Source organism: Temnothorax longispinosus, chromosome 8, assembly GCF_030848805.1.
Source record: "Temnothorax longispinosus isolate EJ_2023e chromosome 8, Tlon_JGU_v1, whole genome shotgun sequence".
Classification (NCBI taxonomy): domain Eukaryota; kingdom Metazoa; phylum Arthropoda; class Insecta; order Hymenoptera; family Formicidae; genus Temnothorax; species Temnothorax longispinosus.
In genome coordinates, this window is record NC_092365.1 from 3,752,744 (window position 1) to 3,780,091 (window position 27,348).

At 39.8% G+C, this 27,348-nt stretch overlaps 1 protein-coding gene across 14 annotated transcripts in view; it reads left to right on the forward strand.

Annotated features, from left to right (window-relative positions):
* The window catches only part of Ryr (Ryanodine receptor), a 40,746-nt gene that overhangs the window by 5,870 nt on the left and 7,528 nt on the right, over window positions 1-27,348 (forward strand). For 2 of the 14 annotated variants that reach the window (XM_071786786.1, XM_071786788.1), the window contains exons 3-44: window positions 4,992-5,096; window positions 5,175-5,273; window positions 6,167-6,181; window positions 6,983-7,060; window positions 7,144-7,219; window positions 7,490-7,602; window positions 7,698-7,897; window positions 8,029-8,211; window positions 8,309-8,480; window positions 8,802-8,971; window positions 9,131-9,255; window positions 9,320-9,690; window positions 9,825-10,156; window positions 10,351-11,459; window positions 11,810-12,018; window positions 13,067-13,166; window positions 14,799-14,997; window positions 15,077-15,450; window positions 15,622-15,844; window positions 15,926-15,955; window positions 16,142-16,280; window positions 16,459-16,754; window positions 16,848-17,381; window positions 17,493-17,725; window positions 17,955-18,057; window positions 18,132-18,287; window positions 18,520-18,635; window positions 18,717-19,262; window positions 19,368-20,186; window positions 20,275-20,429; window positions 20,907-21,078; window positions 21,547-21,824; window positions 21,988-22,208; window positions 22,432-22,522; window positions 22,657-22,979; window positions 23,117-23,420; window positions 23,499-23,652; window positions 23,772-24,566; window positions 24,706-25,724; window positions 25,832-26,203; window positions 26,464-26,576; window positions 27,204-27,297. In XM_071786786.1, the coding sequence (XP_071642887.1) occupies window positions 4,992-5,096; window positions 5,175-5,273; window positions 6,167-6,181; window positions 6,983-7,060; window positions 7,144-7,219; window positions 7,490-7,602; window positions 7,698-7,897; window positions 8,029-8,211; window positions 8,309-8,480; window positions 8,802-8,971; window positions 9,131-9,255; window positions 9,320-9,690; window positions 9,825-10,156; window positions 10,351-11,459; window positions 11,810-12,018; window positions 13,067-13,166; window positions 14,799-14,997; window positions 15,077-15,450; window positions 15,622-15,844; window positions 15,926-15,955; window positions 16,142-16,280; window positions 16,459-16,754; window positions 16,848-17,381; window positions 17,493-17,725; window positions 17,955-18,057; window positions 18,132-18,287; window positions 18,520-18,635; window positions 18,717-19,262; window positions 19,368-20,186; window positions 20,275-20,429; window positions 20,907-21,078; window positions 21,547-21,824; window positions 21,988-22,208; window positions 22,432-22,522; window positions 22,657-22,979; window positions 23,117-23,420; window positions 23,499-23,652; window positions 23,772-24,566; window positions 24,706-25,724; window positions 25,832-26,203; window positions 26,464-26,576; window positions 27,204-27,297 (11,316 nt within the window). Of the gene's footprint in view, window positions 1-4,991; window positions 5,097-5,174; window positions 5,274-6,166; window positions 6,182-6,982; window positions 7,061-7,143; window positions 7,220-7,489; window positions 7,603-7,697; window positions 7,898-8,028; window positions 8,212-8,308; window positions 8,481-8,801; window positions 8,972-9,130; window positions 9,256-9,319; window positions 9,691-9,824; window positions 10,157-10,350; window positions 11,460-11,809; window positions 12,019-12,494; window positions 12,595-13,066; window positions 13,167-14,798; window positions 14,998-15,076; window positions 15,451-15,621; window positions 15,845-15,925; window positions 15,956-16,141; window positions 16,281-16,458; window positions 16,755-16,847; window positions 17,382-17,492; window positions 17,726-17,954; window positions 18,058-18,116; window positions 18,288-18,519; window positions 18,636-18,716; window positions 19,263-19,367; window positions 20,187-20,274; window positions 20,430-20,894; window positions 21,079-21,441; window positions 21,463-21,546; window positions 21,825-21,987; window positions 22,209-22,431; window positions 22,523-22,656; window positions 22,980-23,116; window positions 23,421-23,498; window positions 23,653-23,771; window positions 24,567-24,705; window positions 25,725-25,831; window positions 26,204-26,463; window positions 26,577-27,004; window positions 27,115-27,203; window positions 27,298-27,348 lie in introns of all 14 variants that reach the window. The other 12 variants (XM_071786782.1, XM_071786783.1, XM_071786780.1 and 9 more) reach the window with 12 other exon arrangements.

Genomic DNA, 27,348 nt, shown 5'->3' on the forward strand with positions numbered 1-27,348 from the left:
CGCGGGAACGTTGAGCAAAGAAGTCGATTGTTCTCTAGGAGAATGACTTCGATCATCGATACGGTCGCGCCTGTCTTCGTGGAATTAAACAGCCTTAAAGACTGTGGCGAAATCGCGTGCGAAAATACATTTCCGCTAGATTCGCATCGCGATAACGTATCGTGCAGAACCGGCCAAGACCGAGGAAATGGATCATTTCGCGTTCTTACACGAAACGTCATATGCGCACCTTTCGACAGGCCACCCTTCCTGCGGACGGATTGTAAAACCGAACACGACAACGGAGCACGGAATATCGCTTACCTGCCTTCGTCGGATCTGCTTTCGTAAATGTTAGGTTCGTCCATCTCCCGCCGTTGTCTGCCGTCACAATTTTCACTTGATAATTTGACTTGGTTTTGAAAAGAAAGCGAAATGTCGTCCGCACGAAAACATCTGAAGTTTCACGAACTTAATTCTCTCAACTTCGCACAATCGAGAATAGTCGACGGGACCTATATCGATCAGCGACGTTGCGATAACAGTAATTTTGTAATGTCCATTTCTATCAACGCGGATTAACTTTAATTTACTTTTTATCTTTATTTTACTCAATTTAATTTATTTTTTTTTCTAATTCTTACAACTAGAAAAGGATGAAAAGTAAGTTAAACTGAGATTATAAAGTTAATTTGCGTTGGTAGAAATGGATATAATAAGATCGAGCATCAAGAATATGCACACGTACGCTCGACATCGGAGATAAAGTTAGCCGCGTGCAAAGTTAAATTTGTATGTAACTTCGTAATTGCGATCATTTCAACTTTGTCGCGGAAATTGCTTCCTAACAAAAATAAGAGCTCAAGAAGTATCATCCTGAATTTTAATTTACAGTGATTTATTAATTTATGTAGAAAGTTCGAATAAAACAACTTAATTTTCGAATTACGAAAGATAAATTATTCAAATTTTTTTGTAGATAAAATGAAGAAGTATGTGTAACGATGCATAATCTGAATTCCTTCATTAAAATTGTAGATAATATCTCTTTTTATTAATTACATTTCGCCTCAACGTCTTCGAGGAGACTTAAATTACAGTCGAGTGATTCATTGTGCAGTTCGCTGACGGGGAACTTTGCGACACGTGCTGCGCATGTCGCGTGCATAGAAATCTAGCAAAGTTTCCGACACATCGGGGTTCTTCTTTAAAAGTCGCTTCTTTAATACAGCTAGTCGCTTTTAGTTAATTTTAGAATTTAATGCGACGCTGTTCTGTCTGATCGATACGGCTCGCGTAGCTCTCATTAGTGATGTCGCATCAAAAAGTGATGAATTTATAATTAATATAACGCGATGCAGCGTGCGTCGGATCGTCGGATGCACCGACTATCGAACAACAAACGATATATAGTGCACGCACGACGGGAACACCTTTTTCTAAAGCCTCTTCCAGTTCAGTGGTGCCGTCACGAGGCTCGCTTTTTTAGCGATATGTTTATCAAACGCCCCGTCACTTTACACGCCGATATTTCTAACAAATTAAGGAAGCAACGAATTGTTAAGTTAACTTGAGTGAACTTGAATTGGAAAGGATTGAGTCAAGCTCGAACTCTTCGAAAGGGTTAATTCAAGCCAATTCGAATTTTCAGGATTTTGATTATAACGAGATTTTAATTCCGCTGACTATCTTCAATCGTGAATGTGATAAACCTGCACGCATAAATTTTCTCCTATCATGCAGTTTTTTTCTTTTATGTATTTGAATAAGAAGTCTAGAAATATGTGCAACATAAACATGTGTAAAGGGTAAATATGATTTATGATCATTTGTCGGTTTGATAGAATTACAGGGGTTGTCTGCTTGTAAAATAAAGGTTTATCCTTGACCTATACCGCAATATTGTGGTTTCGATCGTCCGCTGGACGCCGGAAGTAAACGGTGTATGTTCATTAATTATCAATGCATACGTAGCGCGTCTATCCGTCAAATTACAAACAATTATATTTCAAGAGATAAAATTGAATATAAAATCCTGCAAGTATGTTTCCATAATCTCGATACTACACTTACTAACATAAAACAATAAAAACTTGTAATAGTACTTTCAAAGGAAGATATACGTGAACATAATTACGAAAATGATATAGAAAAGAAGATACTTATAACTTTTTTAATCATTTCTCAATTATAAATTTTTATTTTTGTCTTCTTAGTTTATCGCGTAAATTAACATGAAAACATAGTTGCGAACTAGAGAATTGGGGAGATAAACACTTCATAATTAACGTTGGTAAAATCCGACAATTTATAAAATTATTCGCGTCAGCGAATTAACCGATTGCACTTTATTAATATCTCGATAAACAAGATTCGGTCTTCTTGCCAAATTTCCAGCGGAAACTTTCGGTCCGTCGCGTGTCTTAAAAGCAAATATACGAGCTCACGTATGGCGAATCGCGTGCCATTCCGTTTAACCCGGCAGGAAGTTATGTTAATGTGTCCTATAACATTACTTATGCACACCCACATTTCTCTCCGTTGCATTTTAATTTTTTCGAACTTGAGCAAGTCGGGGATGTGCGTGCGCGTCCATGGTTACGCGCACCGTCGCGTCGCACATCGCCAACTACATCCGACAATTGAGAACATTCAAATTATATTCTTATTAAAATACGAGTATATATAGAGAAAAAGAGGATGTGGTGTGGTGATACAATTAGTATGGTCGTGTAAAACAATTTTATTTTGCACGATCGCGTCCTACGACCCGGCTTCTGCCATCGATTTCAATTTAACTCTATATAATCGATTGATTGCCTTAATTGCGTTGTTGTCACATTCTTGATTGCCAATAAATCGTGCTGATTAGCGTGACAAATTGGAGAATATTTCGAGTATAAATTGTTTGCAGGTACTATCCACTTTTTCAACCAAAGACTGACAACGCGCGCAACATGTTTAATCTATTTCAGTTTTCGATCCATATAACGTACTGTATAATAATTTCTAGTAAAATAATGATTTAAAATTCTAAAAAATAGTGTCTTACATATTTGCATTAACAGTTAAATAATTTCATATGAGTTTTTTAATTGGATTACGCATATTGCTTTATTTAGAACAGTGTTAAAAAAGAGAGCACTTAGATAATTGCCGCCGGTATTAATTTTCTCCGCGTATCATTAAAACTGGGCTTGGAAATTGTTAACCGCGACCTTATCTTATAGGAACTCATCACCACGTAATTTATATATAGGTGTGTACTGTGTACCGATTGAAGGATGAAGTCATCCGACCTAAACATATATTACAGAAATAACGAGATAAAAAACAATTTTTCCCCTGTGAGACTTTCAACCCAGTTTCTATAGCCGCTCATACATTTTTTACGGATGCATATACAGTTGGCTCCATTTTCTTTCTTTTCTTTTCCATTTTCATTTAAAATTGAAGGGCATGAATACATAATTTTTTGATTATAGTAGCTAGCTTAAGTGTAAGAAAAAATATAAGAAATTAACATTTTTTTGAGATTGCAATAAAAGGGAAGAACAAATAAGATGAAGCTTTAAAAGTACTCTTCCGGAGTAAAATTCAGTACAAAGGAACAGAACCTATGCGTTCAAGGATCAAAATCGAGCGACGCAAAATCGAGTGACTCACTCGACGAGCTTTACGAGGCGCGACGTTATTGCGAGTCTGCGTTAAATAACGTTGCCATCAACTCCTCAACGCAAAACGCAACGCGTCCAAAGATTACGAGGTATACACTCGAAGCCGGCATACTTGTATATCCTGTCCTCGTGCATTCTTGAGGTCGTCCAAATTGGTTTTGGCACGGCGGCCGCGTTCTGTCGTTCGGCCGGCATCATAATTCACGCGATTTCGCAAAAGCGTTATTACTACCGCGGTGAAAATTTTTCAAAACGACATCGTTCGATCGATGATATCAGCCCGTCGGTCGTTTGACGGCTGCATCTTCGTCGACCCTCCGATGCATAAGACTCGCGTACGCATCGTTACGCCGTGGGACCATCTATTGTGGATTGCATAATCGTTGAGCAGTATTGCGCACTATTGCAGCACAGCAAATATCTACAGTATCTACACGATGCAATCACGAGAGAAATTCGCACCGAGGTCTCTTGTTAATCTGCACTACGATCATAAATTTCGGAATGGCTAAAGCGATGGAAATATTACAAGATAAAGATAAATCGAAAATAAATGTTACTGTAAATTACATCGTTTTGAAATAATCATATAAAATTATACATATAATGTTAAGAATGTTCTGGATAGTTGGTAAAAATGCTACGAAGTTGATGAAAATGTAATATTATATTCTGTATCCTCTTTCAAAGTTTGGGGCCAAATTTCAGATCGATTCACAATTTAGATAAAAAGTTATCAATTTTTGAATATTCGAGTTTTATAGAGAAAAAGTGTAAACATTAAAAAACTCTACCGATATAATGATATTTTACACACAAGTAGACCTTCAACAAACAAAAATTTAGCAACTTTGAAACGATTTACAAAAATTTTTTGGGGAATTTTTTTTTTTAATGGTATAGTGACAGTTACTTACAGTCACTAAATCTACGTCTTTTACATTCTATTAGATTTGCCCTAGCTATTTATATACATTTTTTTGTCTTTGGATCCCTGGAGAATTAATATCGTATATAATGTTTTTAATATTTCCTGCATACTTTTGGTTGGGATGGTGCCTTTAGAACATCCTTAAGGTAATTGTTAAAGAGATTTACTCTGATAATAAATCATCTCTTTTTAAGAATTTTATAAAATTATTTTAAAATTAATATTTTGGGTTTTACGATCGATTTTCTTAAAAAATGAAATAGATTATTAGGGCTCATGTACAATGAGAAGAATAAGGAACAAGGAATTAAACATAGAGAGAATTCATAATTGGATCTTGCGACTCTCATTGTACATGAGCCCTTATGCAGAATATATGTAAAGATATCATCTAAAATTTACAGGAGGATATGGTATGCCTGTCCTGTACCGCAACAGGAGAGAGGGTCTGCCTGGCAGCTGAGGGTTTCGGTAATCGACATTGCTTCCTCGAAAATATCGCAGATAAGGTAAAAGCGATCCCGCGAATTTAGCAGGCAGTTTCTTTCATCTCGTTCTCGTGTTCATTAATTATCCAATTCTTACAGAACATACCGCCGGACCTGTCGCAATGCGTATTCGTGATAGAGCAGGCCCTATCGGTGAGGGCCTTACAGGAATTGGTCACCGCTGCCGGCTCCGAGACGGTAAAGTATAAGATTATAACATCTGCTTAATATCTCGTACACTCGTATGACTTCAGCTTCGCCAACGAAACTCGTAGATCCAGGGAATAGTCGTAGCTTCTATTCAACATTCGTGCCATCAAAGAAACAGCGACTCTCTCATTTCAAGGGAGGGAACAATTCGAACACGTGACTATGAACGACAAGGCTCGTACAGCCGAGCTCGACTCATACGATTTGCTAATTGTAATCCGCGCGAATAGTATAATCATACGTTTCGCGATTACGACGTTCTTTACATTTCAAATTAGTCGTCAAATATTGGACTGCTACACGCGCTCAACTTGCATAGGAGTGGGCCATAAAATGCGCCCCCTTGCCTTTCTGTGTAAAATGTAAAAACAAATCCCCGAACAACACTGATATGCAGAAAGATTGGGATATTTTCTAGACATCTTTACGCAGTCTGTTTAGACCTTTAGGTCTGCTCTCAATCTCTCCGCCGAATAATTTTCGAAAAGTTCCTGATACATCGGAATAGCTTTTCTTGAATGCATCCGCACGCAACCCCTTGCCGCCACCCTACCCCTTATCCATATGATTGTGCGGCATGTGTCCATAGTCGTGTACAAAGATTTCAATTTCACGTTTCTTCATTTTGTTGATCATTCCCATTTTCATCTGTGATTTTGTCACTCGAAACATGTCACTCGAATCATGAAAAGAACAGAACATTATTTAAAAATTTAATCGAAACTCACCGTTATCATCAATCGCAAGACGTATTATTTTATCGTTCTCTCTCTCTCTCTCTCTCTCTCTCTCTCTCTCTCTCTCTCTCTCTTTCTCTTTCAACAAATCGAATTCGACATTTGACGAACGAGATTCATTGCCTCTTATGTTTCTCTTTGCAGCAACAAGACAGTTTAGTAAGTACAATTTACATACCATCTGCGAGGCGCCGTAACGTGCTCTTGGGTAAAACGACATTTGTTTGTGTGCTAGAACGTTGTAACATCCGATCGAATTTGGGTGAAGATACGAGCCGTTTACTTCGCGCCTCAGCCAAATTTTGAAATACAAGTCTCTTCTCATGTTTCTATTTAGCGCCGTATTTACTGCTAGTTTAGCGAGGCTGAGTTTTATCCAACATGAAGATCGAACACGCGATACAGACATTATACTTTTATAAATTAAATTAAATAGTCAGAATTTTTTAAATAACGAGCTTGTATATTTAGATATATATTTAAATAACTATATTTAAATAACAGCAAAGATTCAAAGACTCGTTTAATAACATTTTAAGAATAACTTTTTTTTTTTTATAGAATTATTTAGTTTCTCCTATATTTTTTTCTCTAAATATCGAGACATTATTTCACCCATCGATCGATTAAGCGATCATGCCTGAAAATTACGGTTAATATTAATATAACGAACATATTGAGACTAATAACAGCAACCGCTTTCTTTCGTTTGGCTGCCTAATGTATTAATCGTCTACGTTAAAAACACGTTTAGCGATCTGTGTCTTCGATTTACGCCTCGTGAGCTTCGTATCGTAGCAGCATTTTATGGCCTTCTCTTATCAGTACGCTTGTAGAAGTTGTCTAAGAAACTCTGTTATTTTGCGAACTATTAAAATCTCGTACGGTATATACGTAGTGAGGAATACTATCGAGCACGAGGGGTTGCAAGGGCTTTGACCAATCCTTTGATGCTTCCAGGGAAAGGGCACCGGGTCAGGGCACAGGACCTTGTTATACGGTAACGCCATATTATTGCGACATCTAAACAGCGACATGGTAAATTGCTCTTCTTTATAACAACGCTGTTATGCCACATTAATTTTTCATGGTTACATAAATCCTATGATCGTGTGTCGTAGTACCTGGCGTGCCTGTCCACGAGTTCGTCGAACGACAAGCTAGCTTTCGACGTCGGTCTACAGGAACATTCTCATGGTCGGTGCAACGCAATTACGCTTCAACGCTCAACAAATTCTTTTATCGAAGTTAACGTTATTTCTCTCTACCCCGACATAATATACCACTTTGTTGAATATTCATGAATAAGTACCTCTTAAACGCAATTATAACTTTTAACCAAATTGAAATTAAATTGGACGTTTAAAGTTGACGTGTAAAGCTATGATAAACTTTTCACGGGTCGAGAAGCACGAATGGAACCTTGTGATTCCTTCGGAATTTCTTAAAGTTTTTATTCTCTCAAAGGTGAGGCGTGTTGGTGGACCGTGCACCCCGCCTCCAAGCAGAGATCCGAGGGTGAGAAGGTGCGCGTGGGTGACGATCTTATCCTGGTGTCTGTCGCCACCGAACGATATTTGGTAAATTTAACACGTTGTCGAAAGATAAAAATGTTTCGCAGAATAATTCCTATGAGATGAGAAAAGAAAATACATTTATATCTCTCTCGTTTCAGCACACGACAAAAGAAAATGACCTGTCGGTGGTGAACGCGTCTTTTCACGTGACGCATTGGTCGGTGCAGCCATACGGCACCGGTATCAGCAGGATGAAGTACGTCGGTTACGTTTTCGGCGGCGACGTGTTGAGGTTCTTCCACGGTGGCGACGAGTGCCTGACGATACCGTCGACGTGGAGTCCAGCACCCAGTCAAAAGTAAGCTCTTGAGCATGCATGCTGTGTATGTCCCAATAAAACAAGATTTTTTTTTTAATTATCGTTATCCTGAAAATAGGAGAGAGGATAGAAGTAATCGTTTTACAGATATTTTCTTCGTCGTTTTACAGCCTCGTAATCTACGAGGGCGGTAGCGTAATGAGCCAAGCGAGATCGTTATGGAGATTGGAGCTCGCCAGGACGAAATGGGCGGGCGGCTTCATCAACTGGTTGCATCCTATGAGGATCAGGCACTTGACAACCGGACGTTATCTCGGCGTAAAGGAGAACAACGAGCTCTATCTGGTCGATAGGTTGATACTTATTTTTAGAAAAGTTCAAGGGTCACGGCGATTCTTAGAGGCTCGTGATAATGTTTCCTAAATCCGGGATTATTTTTCTTTTTTGAAGGAACGAGGCGACGATCGAAACCTCGACGTTCTGGCTGCGGCAAGAGAAGGACGATCAGAAGATTGTTCTCGAGGACAAGGATCTGGAGGTCATCGGAATGCCGATTATCAAATATGGTGATTCTACCGTTATTATGCAACATGCGACGACGTGTCTCTGGGTGTCTTATAAAGTAAATAAGAGAATAATTTTTTTTTCTAAATAACAAGGTATTTATAGTTAGATTTTATATATATAAAGATCGTCTTAAGTTCATCTTCAGATACTCCGTAGCCAATGAAACGAGACGTACAGCGACTAAAGATAAATTTGAGACGATCTTAAATATAAGATCTGACTGTGAATATCGCCTCAAAACGTAAAATAAGAAAAATAATTTTAGCTGATTGACTCTTCTTTGACTTAAATAAAACGTTTAAATAATTAAGTCATTAGTTATGGTAAAAGTTGCGATAGAAATTCTCACGATATTTATCACGCGATATTGTTTTAGTCATACGAGACGAAAAAGAAAGGGGTCGGGAAAGTCGAGGAGAAACAGGCGGTACTCCACGAAGAGGGTAAGATGGACGACGGTTTAGATTTTTCCAGATCCCAAGAAGAGGAATCTCGCACTGCCCGCGTCATCAGGAAGTGCAGTAGCTTGTTTACTCAATTCATCACGTAAGTTTTTGCAATTAAAAATATTTTTAAAACGTAAAAAGAGATAAAAAGACGTTATAGACTATATATAGCAGTACGAGAGATAGAGAAAAAAAATATCGGATATCAGTAGAGAGAAAACGGAGTAGAAGTTGGCTAAAAATATCTAATACGTTTTAGAGGCCTAGAAACACTGCAGGTGAATAGAAGAGCGTCCATGTTTTTTCAAAACGTGAACCTCAACGAGATGGTAATGTGTCTCGAAGACTTGATTAATTATTTTGCTCAACCCGAGGACGACATGGGTAAGAGAATACTCTTCTTCTCTTACAAGACTATCTTGCTAACGATAGATACTTGTTCTTTCAGAACACGAAGAGAAACAGAACAAGTTTCGAGCTCTCAGAAATCGTCAGGATCTTTTTCAGGAGGAGGGTATACTGAATCTGATTCTCGAAGCTATCGACAAGATCAACGTGATCACTTCGCAAGGATTTCTCGTCGCTCTCTCCGGCGACGAGAGTGGTCAGGCATGGGATCAGATATCCGGGTATCTCTATCAACTACTGGCGGCCATTATCAAAGGAAATCACACCAACTGCGCCCAGTTCGCCAACAGCAATCGTCTCAATTGGCTGTTCAGCCGGTTGGGCTCGCAGGCTTCTAGCGAGGGAACTGGAATGTTGGACGTACTTCACTGCGTTCTAATTGATTCACCGGAGGCTTTGAACATGATGAGGGTTTGTGACATCTTTTGCAATCTCTGCAACGTAGATTAGCTATTTGGCAAACGAAAATATCCTCGCAAATAAAAATTTTATGGAATAATTCGTAATCAAACTTTAAATTGTAAAATAGATTTGATTTTTTTCAGGACGAGCATATAAAAGTAATTATCTCTCTGTTGGAGAAACACGGCAGGGATCCGAAGGTTCTGGATGTCTTGTGTTCGCTATGCGTCGGTAACGGCGTCGCGGTACGCTCTTCGCAAAATAACATCTGCGACTTTCTGCTGCCTGGAAAAAATTTGCTCCTCCAAACGCAGCTGGTGGATCACGTGGCGAGCGTCAGACCGAATATATTTGTCGGCAGAGTCGAGGGCTCAGCTCTTTATCAAAAGTGGTATTTTGAGGTGACAGTGGATCACATTGAACAGACGACTCACATGATGCCGCATTTGAGAATCGGATGGGCGAACACAGCTGGGTAAATTAAGTTAGATTACGTTTTCTAGGCCTTCATTTACAATTAGAGTGTCAAAATTTGTTAAAAGTTGGCTTTAGTTTATTAAGGTTAGATTAGGTGGTAGTTACATATCTTTGGCGTTTATTAAGTTTTAAGTTTCCCATTATCGAGAAATTCAATAATGCACAAATGCAAAAAAACTTGCTTCTTTCCAGTTACATGCCGTATCCCGGAGGTGGCGAAAAATGGGGCGGAAATGGCGTCGGCGACGATTTGTACTCGTTCGGGTTCGACGGCGCTTATCTATGGACCGGTGGCAGGAAGACGCAGGTGGTGCAAAATGCCACCGAGCCTTTCATACGAAAGAGCGACGTGATCGGTTGCGCTTTGGATTTGACAGTGCCAGTGATAACGTTTACTTTTAATGGCACTCACATCATGGGCTCTTTTCGGAACTTTAATCTGGACGGCATGTTCTTCCCCGTTATCAGTTGCTCGTCCAAACTCTCCTGCAGATTTCTGCTGGGCGGCGATCACGGCCGACTGAAGTTCCAGCCGCCGGAAGAGTTCTCGCCGCTGGTAGAGAGTCTGCTGCCGCAACAAATTCTGTCGTTGGATCCGTGTTTTTACTTCGGTAACATGAACAAGGTGGTCCTGGCGGGTCCGTGGTTAGTCGAGGACGACACCGCCTTCGTTCCGGCTCCAGTCGACACATCCATGGTCAACCTACCCGCCTATGTCGAGCAGATCAGAGATAAGCTGGCGGAGAACATTCACGAGATGTGGGCGATGAACAAGATCGAGGCCGGTTGGATCTATGGCGAAATTAGGGATGACCTCAGGAAGATACACCCCTGTATAGTTCAGTTTGAGCGACTTCCAGCCGCGGAAAAGCGCTACGACACTCAGCTGGCTGTGCAGACCCTGAAGACCATTTTGGCTCTGGGCTATTATATCACCATGGACAAGCCGCCGTCTAGAATAAAAACCTTGAGGCTGCCGAATGAACCGTTTCTGCAGAGCAGTGGATATAAACCGGCGCCGCTTGATCTGTCTGCGATCACATTGACCCCGAAGATGGAGGAGCTCGTTGACCAACTGGCGGAGAACACGCACAATCTCTGGGCGAAGGAAAGGATCAGTCAAGGATGGACGTATGGGTTAAACGAGGACTCGGAGATGAGGAGAAGTCCCCACTTGGTACCGTATCCGAAAGTCGACGAAGCTATCAAAAAAGCCAATCGAGATACAGCGAGCGAAACTGTTAGGACCCTGTTGGTTTACGGATATATGCTTGATCCACCTACTGGAGAACAGCACGAGGGTGAGACCTTTAATTCTTGCTCTAAATGTACTCGTTTATTTTTAAAAAGATCTTTTTATTTCATTGATAATTGAAGATAACGCTGCATTATTTTCAAATACTTACAAAACGCATATATAAAATATTATTGATATTTAGTTACTGTTTATAATAATTATTTATCATATTTAATACAAATTATTTTCATTCTCTCAAATTTTAATTTGCATTTGGTAATTCATAAAGCTTTAATTGCGTGTGCATTAAATTAAAATAATTGTAGCGATTTTTTTACTTGTTTTGAACATATTTTTGAGATTTCGATGAATTACACATAATAATAATAATGTATTTACTTTCTATATTTATAGCGTTGCTTTTGGAGGCCAACAGGTTACGACAATTATACTTCAGGACTTACAGGGTCGAGAAGCATTACGCGGTCAGCAGCGGAAAATGGTATTTCGAGTTCGAAGTTCTCACAGCCGGACCTATGCGAGTCGGTTGGGCGAAAGTCGATTGCATGCCGGGAAGTATGCTGGGCAGTGATGAAAGTACTTGGGCATTCGATGGTTATAACGTAAGTGCATAATTTCTCTTTCCGTAATTTAACGATCGAAGAAAATCGAAATAGGACGACAGAAAACATTTAATGGAATTTATTAAAACGATAATTCAGTATTTTTCATTAGCTTTCAATAAAACGTATTATAGATTTTTAATTTTAATATAATGATTAAATGATAAAATAAATAAAATATAGAAATCAATAATAAAATAATTTTTGTGCAAATTAAATTCAAATTCGCCTTTTATAAAAAAAAAAACTATCTAATATCATTTTGTGTAATTTGAAGTATTATAGCCATGAAAGGGGTGAGAACCTTAATGTTCGTGCTCAATTTATTTTTACAAAAATATCAATCAGAGAGGTTGCGTGCAATCTGTACAAGGTAGTCCTCGTGTTGCAAGACGAATGCGAATATTAACATTAAGCGCCACGTGGCTCTTCGCGATTTGTGAAACATGAATAATCCATAAGAACATGAATGTCAGGTGACTAAAGTGCACGCTGGCACCCACGAGTCATTTGGTCACAAATATCAAGTGGGCGACATAGTTGGATGTTTCATTGACGTGGCAGACCGAACGATCAGTAAGAGTCCCATTTCCCAAATTAGCCGATCTTTAGAGGCCCCCACTATACGTGTATACATATCATTTTCTCTTTTCCTGAGTTTTCTCGTTACTACTATTGTCTTTGTCTCGCTCTATATGTTTCTTTTCATGTTGACCTTGGTTTTATATCTTGCATCTTTGTCCCAAGACAGATAAAAAAAAATCGCTGGTGAAATTTCATTCGGCGAAGTGTGGCTTTATCTTGATCGATATCGAGGGAGGGGAAAACCCGTGTAATTTCCTCGAGGCATCTTACTTAACTGTGCACCATGTCGAAACTTTTAATGTCGCACAACATCGATATGCGTATTAATAGCGATGGAAGACAAATGTGTACAAGATGTATCTTAGTCCGCGCGGCAAAAATAGAGCGTCTCGATTTACCGGTCTGTCCCAATCTTATTCCGAGCGAAAGTAACCTTGAACTGGTGAACATTTTGTTTTTAAAGGAGGAAAAAGTATACTCGGGCACGGCCGAAACGTTCGGCAAACAATGGCAGGTCGGAGACGTTGTCGGCGTGTTCCTGGATCTAATTGATCGAACGATTAGTAAGACGGAATTTTTAAGCGAACGCTTCAGCTGCCATTATCTCAAGCTATACACATACAATTTGATCTGATTTGATCTCTGGTGATAGATTACTGGATACAGACATTGCGATTTTTGAAACAAATTGTCCTTTTGCATACTTATTCGTTAGATAGTTGTCTTTAGTATAATATTAACTGAATAGACATTATACGAGTTATATAGAATATTATAGAAAAAAAAAACATAACGGTGTAAAAATTGAATAACTAATTATAATCATTGTACAAAATTAAAATAATGTTTAATACCGAACGCGACCATATAACTTTAGAATCTGAATAGACGTTTGTCAGGCCAAATTTTCGCGTCACGCACTTCGACGAAGAATCATTCCATTTAAGCTTTCTCGATAAGAAAACTCCGTTGTGACTTGAACAAGAGGAGCAATCATGCATTTCTGACACAAAAGATATTTCATCTTGTCATTTTAACATATCTTTCTGTATGGAGTTAACTATAAAACCAGAAACAGTCCTGGTTTCTATCATCATTAATAATACCATGTTCACGAGCGATGAAAATCACATGTCTGCCCAATGTCTTTTCCGGTATCCAGTACTCTACTCAGTGTTTATACTGTCAGCGACAACAGTGCTTCCATAAATCATAACTACTAATCACTAACACTAGGGTTACCCCAGATAATTATATCATATTACATTCTGAAACAACAATCCCCGAATATACAGTATTTTACGAACACAAAGTACAATAAAATTTTTTGGAAATGTAACGGGGCATCTTCATCTTTCTAAATATACTTTCTAAACTATTAATTTCAAACTAATGCGAAATACTGCACGTGAGCGTCTAGATTGAGCTATCAAAGAAAAAAATATTAAGGGAGATCTCTCAGATACATGCGCATTTCCCGTTTAAATTGTTATAATCTTTATTCTTTTTTATCTCGGTTATATATATCTATATTTTGTTGTTTTTTTTTATCGTACGATTTACTATTCTAATGCATTGTCCGTGTGTGATAATACAATACATATATTTGTTATTTTCATTACACCGCCTTCAAATAACGCCGCTTGCATGCGTATTCTGTCTGAATTGTGTTAATAGGTCGTATGAATAAAAATAAAACGAATGCTTTATCTTCGAACATGGATGAATATTGTAATATTTTCCATTCATTCTTTTTTTTTAAAGCAATAGACTAAACACTAAAGCAAAAGCTTTTATTCATATGGCTTGTTTGAACACCTGCTTTGCTTAATTATATATGCAAAATGTTTTAAGTATTTTTTACCAGAGAATCTTATTAAAAAAGAATCTTATTAAAATTCCTAGCACGATTGTTTTTTTATACAGAGAAACCATAAGTTTGTGTTTTACATGTCATAAACATGTCGTATAATACTCGAACATTCGAATAATTGTAGTAATTATTTTTTGCCTAATAAGTAATTGGATTTTTTTTTTAAATAAGTCGAAACGAATGTTTGACAGTTCAAGTTACCGAGTAAAAGATATCATTTGTTACTCATTTATTTACAACCTTCCAGATTATGTTGTTCGTTTCGACTTTTCGCGATACTCGAATGCAAGTACACCGCGATACAAATCTGCGAATTACGTAGGTTTCTCCTTAAACGGAGAATTGCTGATGGACGCACTCGGCGGTGAGACTTCTTTCGCTGACGTGCAGGGCGACTCTTTCGTGCCCGCGTTCACCCTTGGTGTTGGTCAAAAGGCAAGATTAACGTTCGGCCAGGATGTGAACACCCTGAAATTTTTCACTACCTGCGGCCTGCAGGAAGGCTACGAACCATTCTGCGTGTAAGTAATTTCGATTTCTCTATTAAAGTGGAATAAGGCAAGTAACAGAAAAGTCAATGTCGCTTATTAATTTTCTCAGAAATATGAACCGTTTGGTCACGTATTGGTACACAAAGGATCAGCCTATTTTCGAGAACACCGACGACATGGCCGATACGCGAATCGACGTGGCTAGGATACCAGCTGGTTCCGACACGCCACCGTGTCTAAAAATTTCCCACAACACGTTCGAGACCATGGAGAAGGCTAATTGGGAATTTCTAAGATTATCGTTGCCCGTGATTTGCCAATCTAGCTTCGTAACGGAGGGTGAAAAATTGCGGAGGTGGCAGGAGATTAAAATGCGACAGAACAGACTTTTAGCCGAGCAAGTTGAGCAAGCACAACAGGCAGCACCGTCGGCTCGCATGGAGCAGATCATGCAGTCCGGCTTCAGTATGAGCGATATTAAAGGTAATAATGTAAAAAGTATTACTTTAAAAATATATCTTACAATTTACATTCAAGATATATATGTGAATTACGAAGAAATAGATCAATTTGCCACCAGATGTAATTTTAAGAAAAGTTTTAGATATAAAAGCATTCAATTTGCCAAAATATTACAATATCTAATAATGTTAGGGCTGCAAAGAAATTATTCGGAAGACGCGGTAGAGGCGGACGAGATGATGAAGGAATCGCCGCTTCCTATGCAAAGAGGTAAACCTGCCAGACCGCCCAGGAAAGGTTCACTTTATGGATCACGTTTAGACAACGCGATCAGCGACGCCGAAATGAATGGATATGGCGAGATGAACGGTGACATAAAGGACGACAAGAAAAAACGCGGCCGTTCGCCTTTCCGGTAAGCATGAATCATTAATGATTATCGTCTCTTATAAATGTTGCAAAAGACAAATTGACTTCGGTACTTTGACGTTGTTAGCAAGCTTAGCAAAGAGATGGAAGATGTACCGTAAGTTTTTTAAATATTTCCCAGCGTTACTATGAAATATAATTTCAGCATTATTTTTAGTTCAATGACCTAATCAATATATCAGTAATGAATTGGACGATTGTTGGATTTATTTTACTTTTTATTATTGAGATTTTATTTTTATTTTTAATAAGTTAACTTAATTGATTTTTATCGTGTACGCAGGTTCTTCTCGCGCAAAGCGAAATCACCGGACGCAAAGTCGAAAACACCCGAGCCGCAAGTTCGCGCGGATATCTCGGATAAAAGTACGAGAACACTCGGAAGCAAAAGTGCCAAAACTCCACAAATTCGTGTCTCAACTGTGAGTACATATTGCAACATATTAACGAGCAAGCATATCTAAATAAAAATATTTGAAGATATTTTCTATAAAAACTTCATGAGAAAAATTTCAGAATTTGCTAAATATTTTGTAATTTTTGAGAAAATTGATCTAAAAACTTAATAATAATTTATATATACAATTTTTTTTTGTGTAGACGGACTTGAAAGTCGTCCCGCCGCAAATCCCGGAGCGGAACGTTCCCAAAACGATGTCCGTTTTAACCGGAAGTGGTGTCGAAGCGATCGGCAATGAAATCTTCGACGCTGAGTGCATGAAGCTAATGAACGAATACTTCTACGGCGTTAGGATATTTCCCGGTCAAGATCCGACCCACGTTTACATTGGCTGGGTTACCTCGCAATATCACTTGCACACGAAGGACTTCAATCTATCCCGCGTGAGAAAATCTTCTGTTGCAATCATAGACGAATACGATCGTCTCATGGAGCAGTGCGTTTCAGTATTTTACTTATTATACAATCTTTACTAAATGCATAATTATAAAAAATGCTCGCTTGAAAAAACAATATTACAACGTTACAGAGTCGACAGACAAAGCTGCTATATGGTCCGAGCGGATGAACTGTATAACGAAGTCACTCAAGATGCATCGGGCAAGGGTGCATCTCAGGGTATGTTCGTCGGATGCTTCGTCGATACCGCCACAGGCTGGGTGTCCTTCACCTGCGAAGGGAAAGAGACGAGTCACAAATTCAAGATGGAGCCAGACACGAAACTGTTCCCGGCGATCTTCGTCGAGGCCACCAGCAAGGAGATCCTGCAAATCGAACTTGGCAGGACCTCGACGACTCTTCCACTATCGGCCGCCGTGCTGCAGAATTCCGAACGACACGTGATACCGCAGTTTCCGCCAAGATTGAAGGTGCAATGTCTGAAGCCGCACCAATGGGCCAGAGTGCCGAATCAGTCTCTTCATGTACACGCCCTGAAACTGTCCGACATCAGAGGCTGGTCGATGCTATGCGAGGACGCTATCTCGATGCTGGCTCTTCATATACCCGAAGAAGACAGATGCATTGACATTCTGGAGCTTATCGAGATGGACAAGCTGCTCAGGTAAGACAACGCCGAGAAATTTACAGCAAAAAAACTTGAAAAATCTTTTCCTCTTTTTTACCTAAACTTCTCTCTCTTATATTGATAAAATAATCTGCTTCTCTTGCACAGTTTCCACGCGCATACGCTGACATTGTACGCAGCTCTGTGTTATCAATCGAATTATCGTGCGGCGCACGCTCTGTGTCAACATGTTGACCAGAAACAATTGTTATACGCGATACGAGCCGAGTATATGTCCGGGCCCCTGCGACAAGGATTTTACGACTTACTTATCGCCCTACATCTCGAGTCACATGCGACGACGATGGAAGTGTGCAAAAACGAATTTATAATACCGCTTGGTAAGAAATTGATTTTTAAAAGTAGAAAATCGCACGAAATTTATCACAATCATTTAAATATATTTTTTGCTTGCCTTGTATTTAATTTTTATATTTTCAAGAATTTATGACAGCCGTATTCTTTTCAATGTCATTAATTAAAAGTTTAATAAAAACGTTTTTATTGCCCGTGTCAAGATACATTTTTGTATATGCATTTCGGTGTAGTAATTATCTATTTATTGCGTAGGTCAAGAATTGAAAGATTTATATGAGGACTACGAGATGAGACATAGCCTCAGGTATTTGGAGACCGAATCTATCCGGCCGCAAATGAAAATGACAGAGATCAGGTAAGTGAAACTTTTCTCCAAGTAGATGTGAGATCCTTTACTAATCGGTTGCCATCAAGGAATGTCCCTTCCAGTGACCAAGCGATTGAGAACATAAAGAACCTATATAGCCCGCACTTTCCACTCGATGTCGTGCGGGATTACGTGATGATGGCGCTCAACGAGGCCGTCGAAGTGAATCAGGTGCACAACCGAGATCCAATTGGAGGCAGCAATGAGAATCTCTTTCTGTATGTAAGATAATAAGTCCTGTTGCCGCTGCCGCTGCTGCAACTAATGTTCTTCGTCAATGTTACCGGAGCAAAGATAATCGTCGTATCTATTTTCAAATATTTAAGCGAAAAACGAAACAAGCTTATTTCACATTTTTTCCTTAAACAGGAATTTCTAATTTCTTGCTTCTCGCTTACAATGTTTCAACCATCAATCAAATACATCTTGGTGCGATTTTGAAAATTGCAGACCTCTTCTAAAGCTGGTAGATAGATTGCTCTTAGTCGGCATGCTGAGAAATGAGGATATAATCAAGCTGCTCATTATGGTACATCCCGAAACCTGGGACCCGACTTTCGATAAAGGCAAGTCGATTAGAAAAGTAGCGTTAAATATATTGATAAGTGAGAAACATAATTTAATGCAACGTCATCAAAATATTGTAGAAGGAAAAGACGAGCACAAGAAAGGCTTGCTGCACATGAAAATGGCCGAGGGAGCGAAATTACAAATGTGCTATCTGCTTCATCATTTAAACGACATCCAGTTGCGCCATCGCGTCGAATCCATCATCGCCTTTGCTTCCGACTTTGTTGGAGAATTGCAGGCAGATCAATTGCGACGCTACATCGAAATCAAGCAGTCGGATTTGCCGTCGGCCGTCGCTGCCAAGAAGACCAGAGAATTCAGGTGTCCCCCGCGCGAGCAAATGAATGCCATTTTAAGCTTTAAGAATTTGGACGCCGAGGAAGATCCGGACAATTGTCCCTGCGGTGAGGAACTCATCGTCAAGATGAACGAGTTCCACGGCGAGTTAATGTCCTACGTGTCCCTAACCGCTCTTCAAGAAGCAGCCAATGCCGCAAACGAACCAATTGAGGAAGTTCAAAAACCTGGCACCATGAAACGCCTCCTCAATTTTATTAATGCTGTCAAGGAACTAGAAGAGGAATCTAAAATTGAACCTGAACCCGAGAAAAAAACTCCGGAAGGTAAATCTCTCGTTAATCACGTTATTAAATCTTATATCTTCAATTACAATAAATAGATATTAATATGTAATATATTTATAAACAATTAAATTTGACTCTGTTTAGAGGTATTTCGCAAGGTGCTAATATCAACCATCGTGTGCTGGGCCGAGGAATCGCAAATCGAGACGCCGAAACTCGTGCGAGAGATGTTCAGCCTATTGGTCAGGCAATACGACACTGTCGGCGAGTTGATCAGAGCCTTGGAGAAAACTTATGTCGTTAACAACAAGACGAAGGACGATGTTGCGCTGATGTGGGTCGGTTTGAGCCAGATCCGTGCCTTGCTACCAGTACAGATGTCCCAGGAAGAGGAAGCGCTGGTGCGAGAACGACTGTGGAAGCTGGTGAACAATCACACTTTCTTTCAACATCCCGACCTCATTAGAATATTGAGGATCCACGAGAACGTGATGGCCATCATGATTAACACCCTGGGAAGACGTTCCCAGGCACAGTCCGACGCTCAAACCCAGGCCCAAGCGGCGGAGGGTGAGCCAGCATCGAAGGAGAAGGACACCTCTCACGAGATGGTCGTGGGTTGCTGTAGATTCTTGTGCTACTTCTGTCGCACATCCAGACAGAATCAGAAGGCCATGTTCGACCACTTTGACTTCCTGCTGGAGAACAGCAATATTCTGCTGGCAAGACCGTCGCTGCGAGGATCGACGCCATTGGACGTAGCGTATTCCTCACTGATGGAGAACACCGAGTTAGCTCTGGCCCTGAGGGAACATTATCTGGAGAAAATCGCTGTCTATCTGTCGCGATGCGGCCTGCAGTCCAATTCGGAATTAGTCGAGAAGGGCTATCCTGATTTAGGCTGGGATCCAGTCGAGGGTGAACGGTATCTCGATTTCTTGAGATTCTGTGTCTGGGTCAACGGTAAATTTTACCATCTTTTTTTAATTTGATTTATTATTTAACTTTCTATTGTGAAAGAAACATTTAAACATTGCAATCTTAATCGCAGGCGAAAGCGTGGAGGAAAATGCCAACTTGGTAATCCGTCTGCTAATCAGAAGACCAGAATGCTTGGGCCCAGCCCTTCGAGGCGAGGGTGAAGGTTTATTGAGAGCCATTATAGAAGCTAACAAGATGTCTGAACGCATTGCCGATAGACGAAAAGTAAGACATCTCACTCTTTTATTTAGTTAAAGCTAAAGATGACTATAAGCGAACTATTTTGTAAGTAAGAAACCATTTATTTTATTGTTGTTTAAAAACAGATTACGTGTGAATTATCAATCCTATGTCTCCCAAAAATTAGCAAACCGATATCTGCATATTCTTATTAAATAATCCCTTTAAATTTCATTATTTTAATAATTTTTACTCAGTCTTCCCTTTTTTTTTTAATTCTTAGAATTCGTGTGATTTGATTCATATTTCTTGTACCTTGATATGTTATCAACATCTCCTTAAAATTAATCTGAACTTAATTTCTCGTATTCCACGCGATAAAAGTTTCGAAAACAAATCAAGTTCGCTAAATATGATTAAATATGGCATAAAATATGACTATGCGACAATCTTAAAGTGAATTCTCCGCAAGCATGTACCCGACCTTCCATTAATACGGTGTCAACTTAGTACCTCGCACAGGTGCACGACGAGGCCGAGGGCACGGCTATGGTGATGCAATTCGAGCATCCACTCCCGGAATCGGACGACGACGAAGATTACATTGACACGGGTGCGGCGATATTAAACTTCTATTGCACCCTCGTTGACCTGTTAGGCCGCTGTGCTCCAGATTCGTCAGTCATAGAGCAAGGTAAGAAAATGGAAGAATTTAATATTCATCATCATTAATACAAAACTCACAATAAAATTGTTGCACTTATAGTGTTTAAAACTGATCACTCTCGTATATAATTCTCATACCAGTTACTTAAGAAAATTGATATAAAAATCAATATAAAATGTAAAAAAACACTATAGAATTTTTTATAGAAATATAAAAAATATAAGATTCTAAAAAAAAATAATTAAATTCTTGAATCATTTCATACCTCGCACCATCATTGCATTGTCTGTATATTTCCCGCGACATAAAATCACTCGAAAACTTGACTATATTCGAACGACAACGAATTATCTAATAACAATCGTTTATTTTTTTCTTAATGAGCAACAGAGGCATCTACAAAATCTGTCGGTAATATACGAAATAAAATTTTGTTTTGATAGAATTTGTGTCAGAAACAACGCTCGTTTGCCTGAAGTCGCACAATTATTTCAGGAAAGAACGAGTCTCTCCGAGCCCGGGCAATCTTGAGATCATTAGTACCCTTGGACGATCTACAGGGTGTGCTGTCCTTGCGGTTTACGCTGCTCAATCCTGCCGCCGGCGAGGAACGACCGAAAAGCGACACCCCGTCTGGTTTGATACCAGGGCACAAACAAAGCGTTGTGCTGTTTCTCGAGCGCGTTTACGGCATCGAAACGCAAGAATTGTTCTACAAAATATTGGAGGAAGCCTTTCTGCCAGATCTTCGCGCCGCCACCATGCTCGACAGAGTACGGATCACGTTATGCTCTATATACTTCGCGTAATATTATTTAAATTTTATTATTCGCAAATCTGTTGTTTTATTAATTTAACAAAGGCGACAATTAAAAAAAAAACCACGAATTAGGACAGTTGAGAATTCATACTGTTGTCTGATTTAATTTCTCGTAGAACGACGGCTACGAATCCGACATGGCGCTCGCCATGAATCGTTATATAGGAAACAGCATTCTGCCATTGCTGATCAAGCATTCCAAATTTTACAACGAGGCGGACAATTACGCGAGCTTACTCGACGCCACGTTGCACACGGTCTATAGATTGAGCAAGAACCGGATGCTGACGAAGGGTCAACGCGAAGCTGTCTCGGATTTCCTCGTCGCATTGACTAGGTAAGCGAAGAATTTGCCGAATATTAAGTCGATTAACCGAAACCTTTTGCCATTCTTTAAGAAAAAATGTTTATTCGTTGAACGTCTCATATAAGTTTTAATATTATCATTTAAATATTTTATATGACTGAGATTAAAAACAATCACTTTCCACGTTACTCGATACGGTCCTCATACATTCGCGAATTTGATTCTAGGGATTAACTCGAATTTCTCTTTACAGTCAAATGCAGCCGAGCATGTTGCTGAAGTTGTTACGAAAGCTGACCGTCGATGTGTCCAAATTGTCGGAGTATACTACTGTGGCTCTCAGAGTGCGTCGATTGTTATTTTTAACTTATCTTTTTATTTAATATAGATATTAAATAAAATTAATAATCGTAGTTTGTTAATAAGCAAAACCTATTTTCAATTTTATTACCGCATAATTGATGTTTTGTGTTATTAGTTGTTAACGTTGCATTACGATCGTTGCGCGAAATATTACGGTTCCACCGGCTCCAGCGGTCAAGGCACTTACGGCGCGTCAAGCGACGAAGAGAAACGTCTCACGATGGTTCTCTTCAGCAATATATTCGACTCCCTGTCTAAGATGGATTACGATCCGGAATTATTCGGAAAAGCGCTGCCTTGCCTGACGGCCATCGGTTGCGCCCTGCCGCCAGATTATTCTCTCTCGAAAAATTACGACGACGAGTGGTACGGCAGCAAGTCAGCCTCGACTCAATCACCCGACGGTCCTTACAATCCGCAGCCAATCAACACCTCCAGGTTAATTATTAGATCTTATTATAAGAAATTTCAATAATTATGTCAGTTATAAAGAACAAAAGTATAATAGTAATTGTAAGATACGAAAAATCTCTCTATGACTTTGATTTTAATATTTCGTTACAATTTTGTTTTAGCGTGGTGCTCAATAACGATCTTAATCAAATTGTACAAAAATTCTCCGAGCATTATCACGACGCCTGGGGTAGCCGTAAATTAGAGAACGGTTGGACTTACGGCGAGCAATGGTCGGATATGAATAAAACCCATCCCAGATTGAAGCCGTATAACATGCTGAGTGATTACGAACGAGAGCGATACAAGGAACCCGTCAGAGAGAGCTTGAAAGCTCTCTTGGCGATTGGCTGGAGTGTGGAACACGCGGAGGTCGATGTGCCGTCGACCAATCGCAGTTCCATGAGAAGGTCTTCCAAGAGTCAAGTAAGAAATTATTCGCGAAATTCACGATACATATTCGTTAAAAACAGACATTAATTTACATATTTTTAAACATGTTAGACCGACTCGGCAAATCCGTTTAATTACAATCCTCATCCGGTGGACATGACTAATCTGACGCTAAGCAGAGAAATGCAGAACATGGCCGAACGTTTGGCAGATAATGCTCATGATATCTGGGCAAAGAAGAAGAAGGAAGAACTTATTACTTGCGGTTAGTATAAATTGTTATCTAATAATCTCAATGTTTCGTCTCTTGTTCTTCTCTCTCCGCATTAATACTTAATTTATATATATTGAATAATTTTTTCGTAACATATTTAATGGCTATAGGAGGTGGCATTCATCCTCAACTGGTACCCTACGATCTGTTGACCGATAAGGAGAAACGAAAGGATCGTGAACGATCGCAAGAATTTCTCAAGTACTTGCAGTATCAAGGTTACAAGTTTCACAAACCAAATCGCGGCGGTACGGAGACCGAAGTGGCTGGCGCAGTTGCTGCGGTAGAATTAAGATTCGCTTACTCATTATTAGAGAAGCTGATAGCTTACCTGGACAAGGCAACGATCAACATGAAGCTTTTGAAACCCTCCGACACGTTCAGCCGAAGAAACAGTTTCAAGACCTCGACAAGAGACATCAAGTTCTTCAGCAAAGTAGTTCTCCCGCTAATGGAGAAGTACTTTAGCACGCATAGAAACTATTTCATCGCCGTGGCTACCGCTACGAACAATGTCGGTGCAGCATCGTTGAAGGAGAAGGAGATGGTGGCCGCTCTCTTCTGCAAGTTAGCGAGTTTGCTGAGATCGAGACTCGCCGCCTTTGGCGCGGATGTGAGGATAACAGTTCGTTGCCTGCAAGTGCTAGTGAAAGGCATAGACGCCAAGAGTCTCGTGAAGAACTGTCCTGAGTTCATCCGAACGTCCATGTTGACTTTCTTTAACAACACCGCCGATGATCTAGGTCACACGATCCTGAACCTTCAGGAAGGGAAATACAGTCATCTCAGAGGCACTCATTTGAAAACCTCCACGTCATTATCGTACATTAATAGTGTAGTTCTACCGGTGCTCACTGCGATGTTCGACCATCTTGCCGCGTGCGAATATGGCAGCGACTTGTTACGTAAGTATTTAGAGTATTAAAATTGTGACAAGATAAAAATAACTAATTATTTTAATTTAATCGGAATTGATATTTAATTATTTTAATTAGATTCATCTGTGCGTTGATTTAATAAAATTTTCGTTTTTGTTTTACACAGTTGACGAAATTCAAGTAGCCTCGTACAAAATGTTGGCGTCTCTGTACACTCTCGGGGTAGACGCCAGTTTGACACACGACAGAAAATACCTGAAGACTGAGATCGAGCGAAATAAACCTAATCTAGGCTCCTGCCTGGGTGCCTTTTCGAGCTGCTTCCCGGTAGCCTTCTTAGAGCCTCATTTAAACAAGCACAATCAGTTTTCCCTCCTAAATCGAATCGCGGATCATTCTCTGGAAGCTCAGGACATCATGACAAAGATGGAATCAAGTATGCCAACTTTGGAGACCATTCTCAGTGAGGTCGATCAGTTCGTCGAATCCGAGAAGACTTACAACGACGCTCCTCACGTCGTTGACGTAATTCTACCTCTGCTCTGCTCTTATTTGCCTTTCTGGTGGTCACAAGGGCCTGACAACGTGAATCCGACCGAGGGCACCTACGTCAGCATGGTAACCAGCGATCACATGAATCTGTTGCTGAAGAACGTGCTGAAATTAATTAAGAAGAACATCGGCAACGAGAATGCACCGTGGATGACGCGCATCGCCGCCTACACACAGCAAATCATTATCAACTCGTCCGAGGAATTGTTGAAGGATCCGTTTTTGCCCCTCGCCGAACGCGTCAGAAAACGAACGGACACCATGTTCCACAAAGAGGAATCTCTTCGGGGCTTCATTAAGTCTTCGTCCGAGGATACCTCGCAGGTCGAGGCGCAGATCCAGGAAGATTGGCAGCTACTCGTGCGCGATATCTACTCATTCTATCCCCTGTTAATAAAGTACGTCGATCTTCAAAGGAATCATTGGCTGAGGAACAATATTCCCGAAGCCGAGGATCTGTACAATCACGTGGCGGCTATATTTAATATCTGGTCCAAGTCGCAGTACTTCTTGCGTGAAGAGCAGAATTTTATATCCGCGAATGAGATCGATAACATGGTGCTCATCATGCCCACCGCAACGAGAAGACCTACTGCAGTGTCTGATGGCACCGCGCCTTCCGGTGGAGGCAAGGTTCGTACAAGCTATTCATTTATTTTTATTTAATCTTGTCAATTAATATGCATAATTTGTCTCAAGAGTCAAAAGATCGAGCGCTTAAGTATCTTTTCGGTATACAGAAAAAGAAAAAACATCGCGACAAGAAGAGAGACAAGGATAAAGAAGTGCAAGCATCCTTGATGGTCGCTTGCCTGAAGCGATTGCTACCCGTCGGCTTGAATCTCTTCGCTGGTCGCGAACAGGAATTGGTGCAGCATTGCAAAGACAGATTCCTGAAAAAGATGCCGGAATCTGATATCTCGGAATTTGCCAAGACTCAGCTGACGTTGCCGGACAAGATCGATCCCGCCGACGAAATGTCCTGGCAGCATTACCTGTATTCTCAATTAGGTCAGAAGAAGGACGCGATGGAGCCTGTAAAGGCTCAACAGCTGGAAGATGTTATCGCTAGGATCACCGATATGGCTAAAGTTTTATACGGTTTACACATGGTTAGTCATAAAACCGTATAACGTTGTTAATACAGCTGTAATTTTCAAAATTTTGTGGATATTTAAATTATTGAAGAAAAAAAATGTTCGGAACTCTGTGACCTTCTTTTTAATTTGCTATTGATATTAATGTTTTCGGGATCATTGGAATTCCATTGTCGTCTGGAAATCATTTCATCATGTCATCATCATTTTTCTGTTTCTTTAAGTCGCGTCGAAATGTTCATCATATTCATCTCCGTACTTTTGTTCTCGAGTAGATAGATCATCCACAACAGCAGAGCAAGAGTCAGTATCGATCAGTGGTGTCGATCCAGCGTAAACGAGCGGTAATCGCTTGTTTCCGCCAACTCTCTTTACATTCTTTGCCCAGGTATCCTTCTTGCTATTTAGTTACGTTTTCGCTTCATTGGATCGTTAATCTTTCAATTGTGATCTCACACATTATTAATTCTTTTAATATCACTAGAATCATTCTTATTTTAAGTTACATTGAGTGTCGCCGATGTGTTTTGTGTTATTGATTTGCGTGGAATTTATTAGCTATTTTACTGTCTGTTAGGCTGTGTTCCTTTATTCACTGCCAGTACTGAAAATCTATAGTTACGTGACGCAAACTATATATTTTCAGCACTGCCAGTAAAAAAGGAACACGGGGTTAGTCAAAGAGAGAAATAATTAGGCGATAAGAATCGATTAATTTTGAGTGTTTAATACTATAAAATATTATCTGCAATGACTAATGAAAATTATTGTTAATGATTTAATGAGTGCGCTTGCTGTTTACGTACACGCTAACAGGCGACAAAGCCACCGCCATCGCGAGATGGATGGAAACGTGTGTTGTGCGCTGCTAGAAAAAGAGCGGCGATTGCATGTTTGCGTAGTGAGCCTCTGTATAAATTGAGGAGGTACGATTAACGCAAATTAATCTCTACTATATTCAATACAATCTTCTTCGAAGTAATATTAACATAGTTATATAAATTTATCCTTTTAGGCATCGAGCGATAAACATTTTTGCGCGAACGTATTACGAGCTGTGGCTACAAGATGAAAATGTTGGTCAAGAAGTGATGATCGAGGATCTTACGGTAATTACAGCCTATATTACTTCATCTATTTGAAATGTAATTTCACGTAAA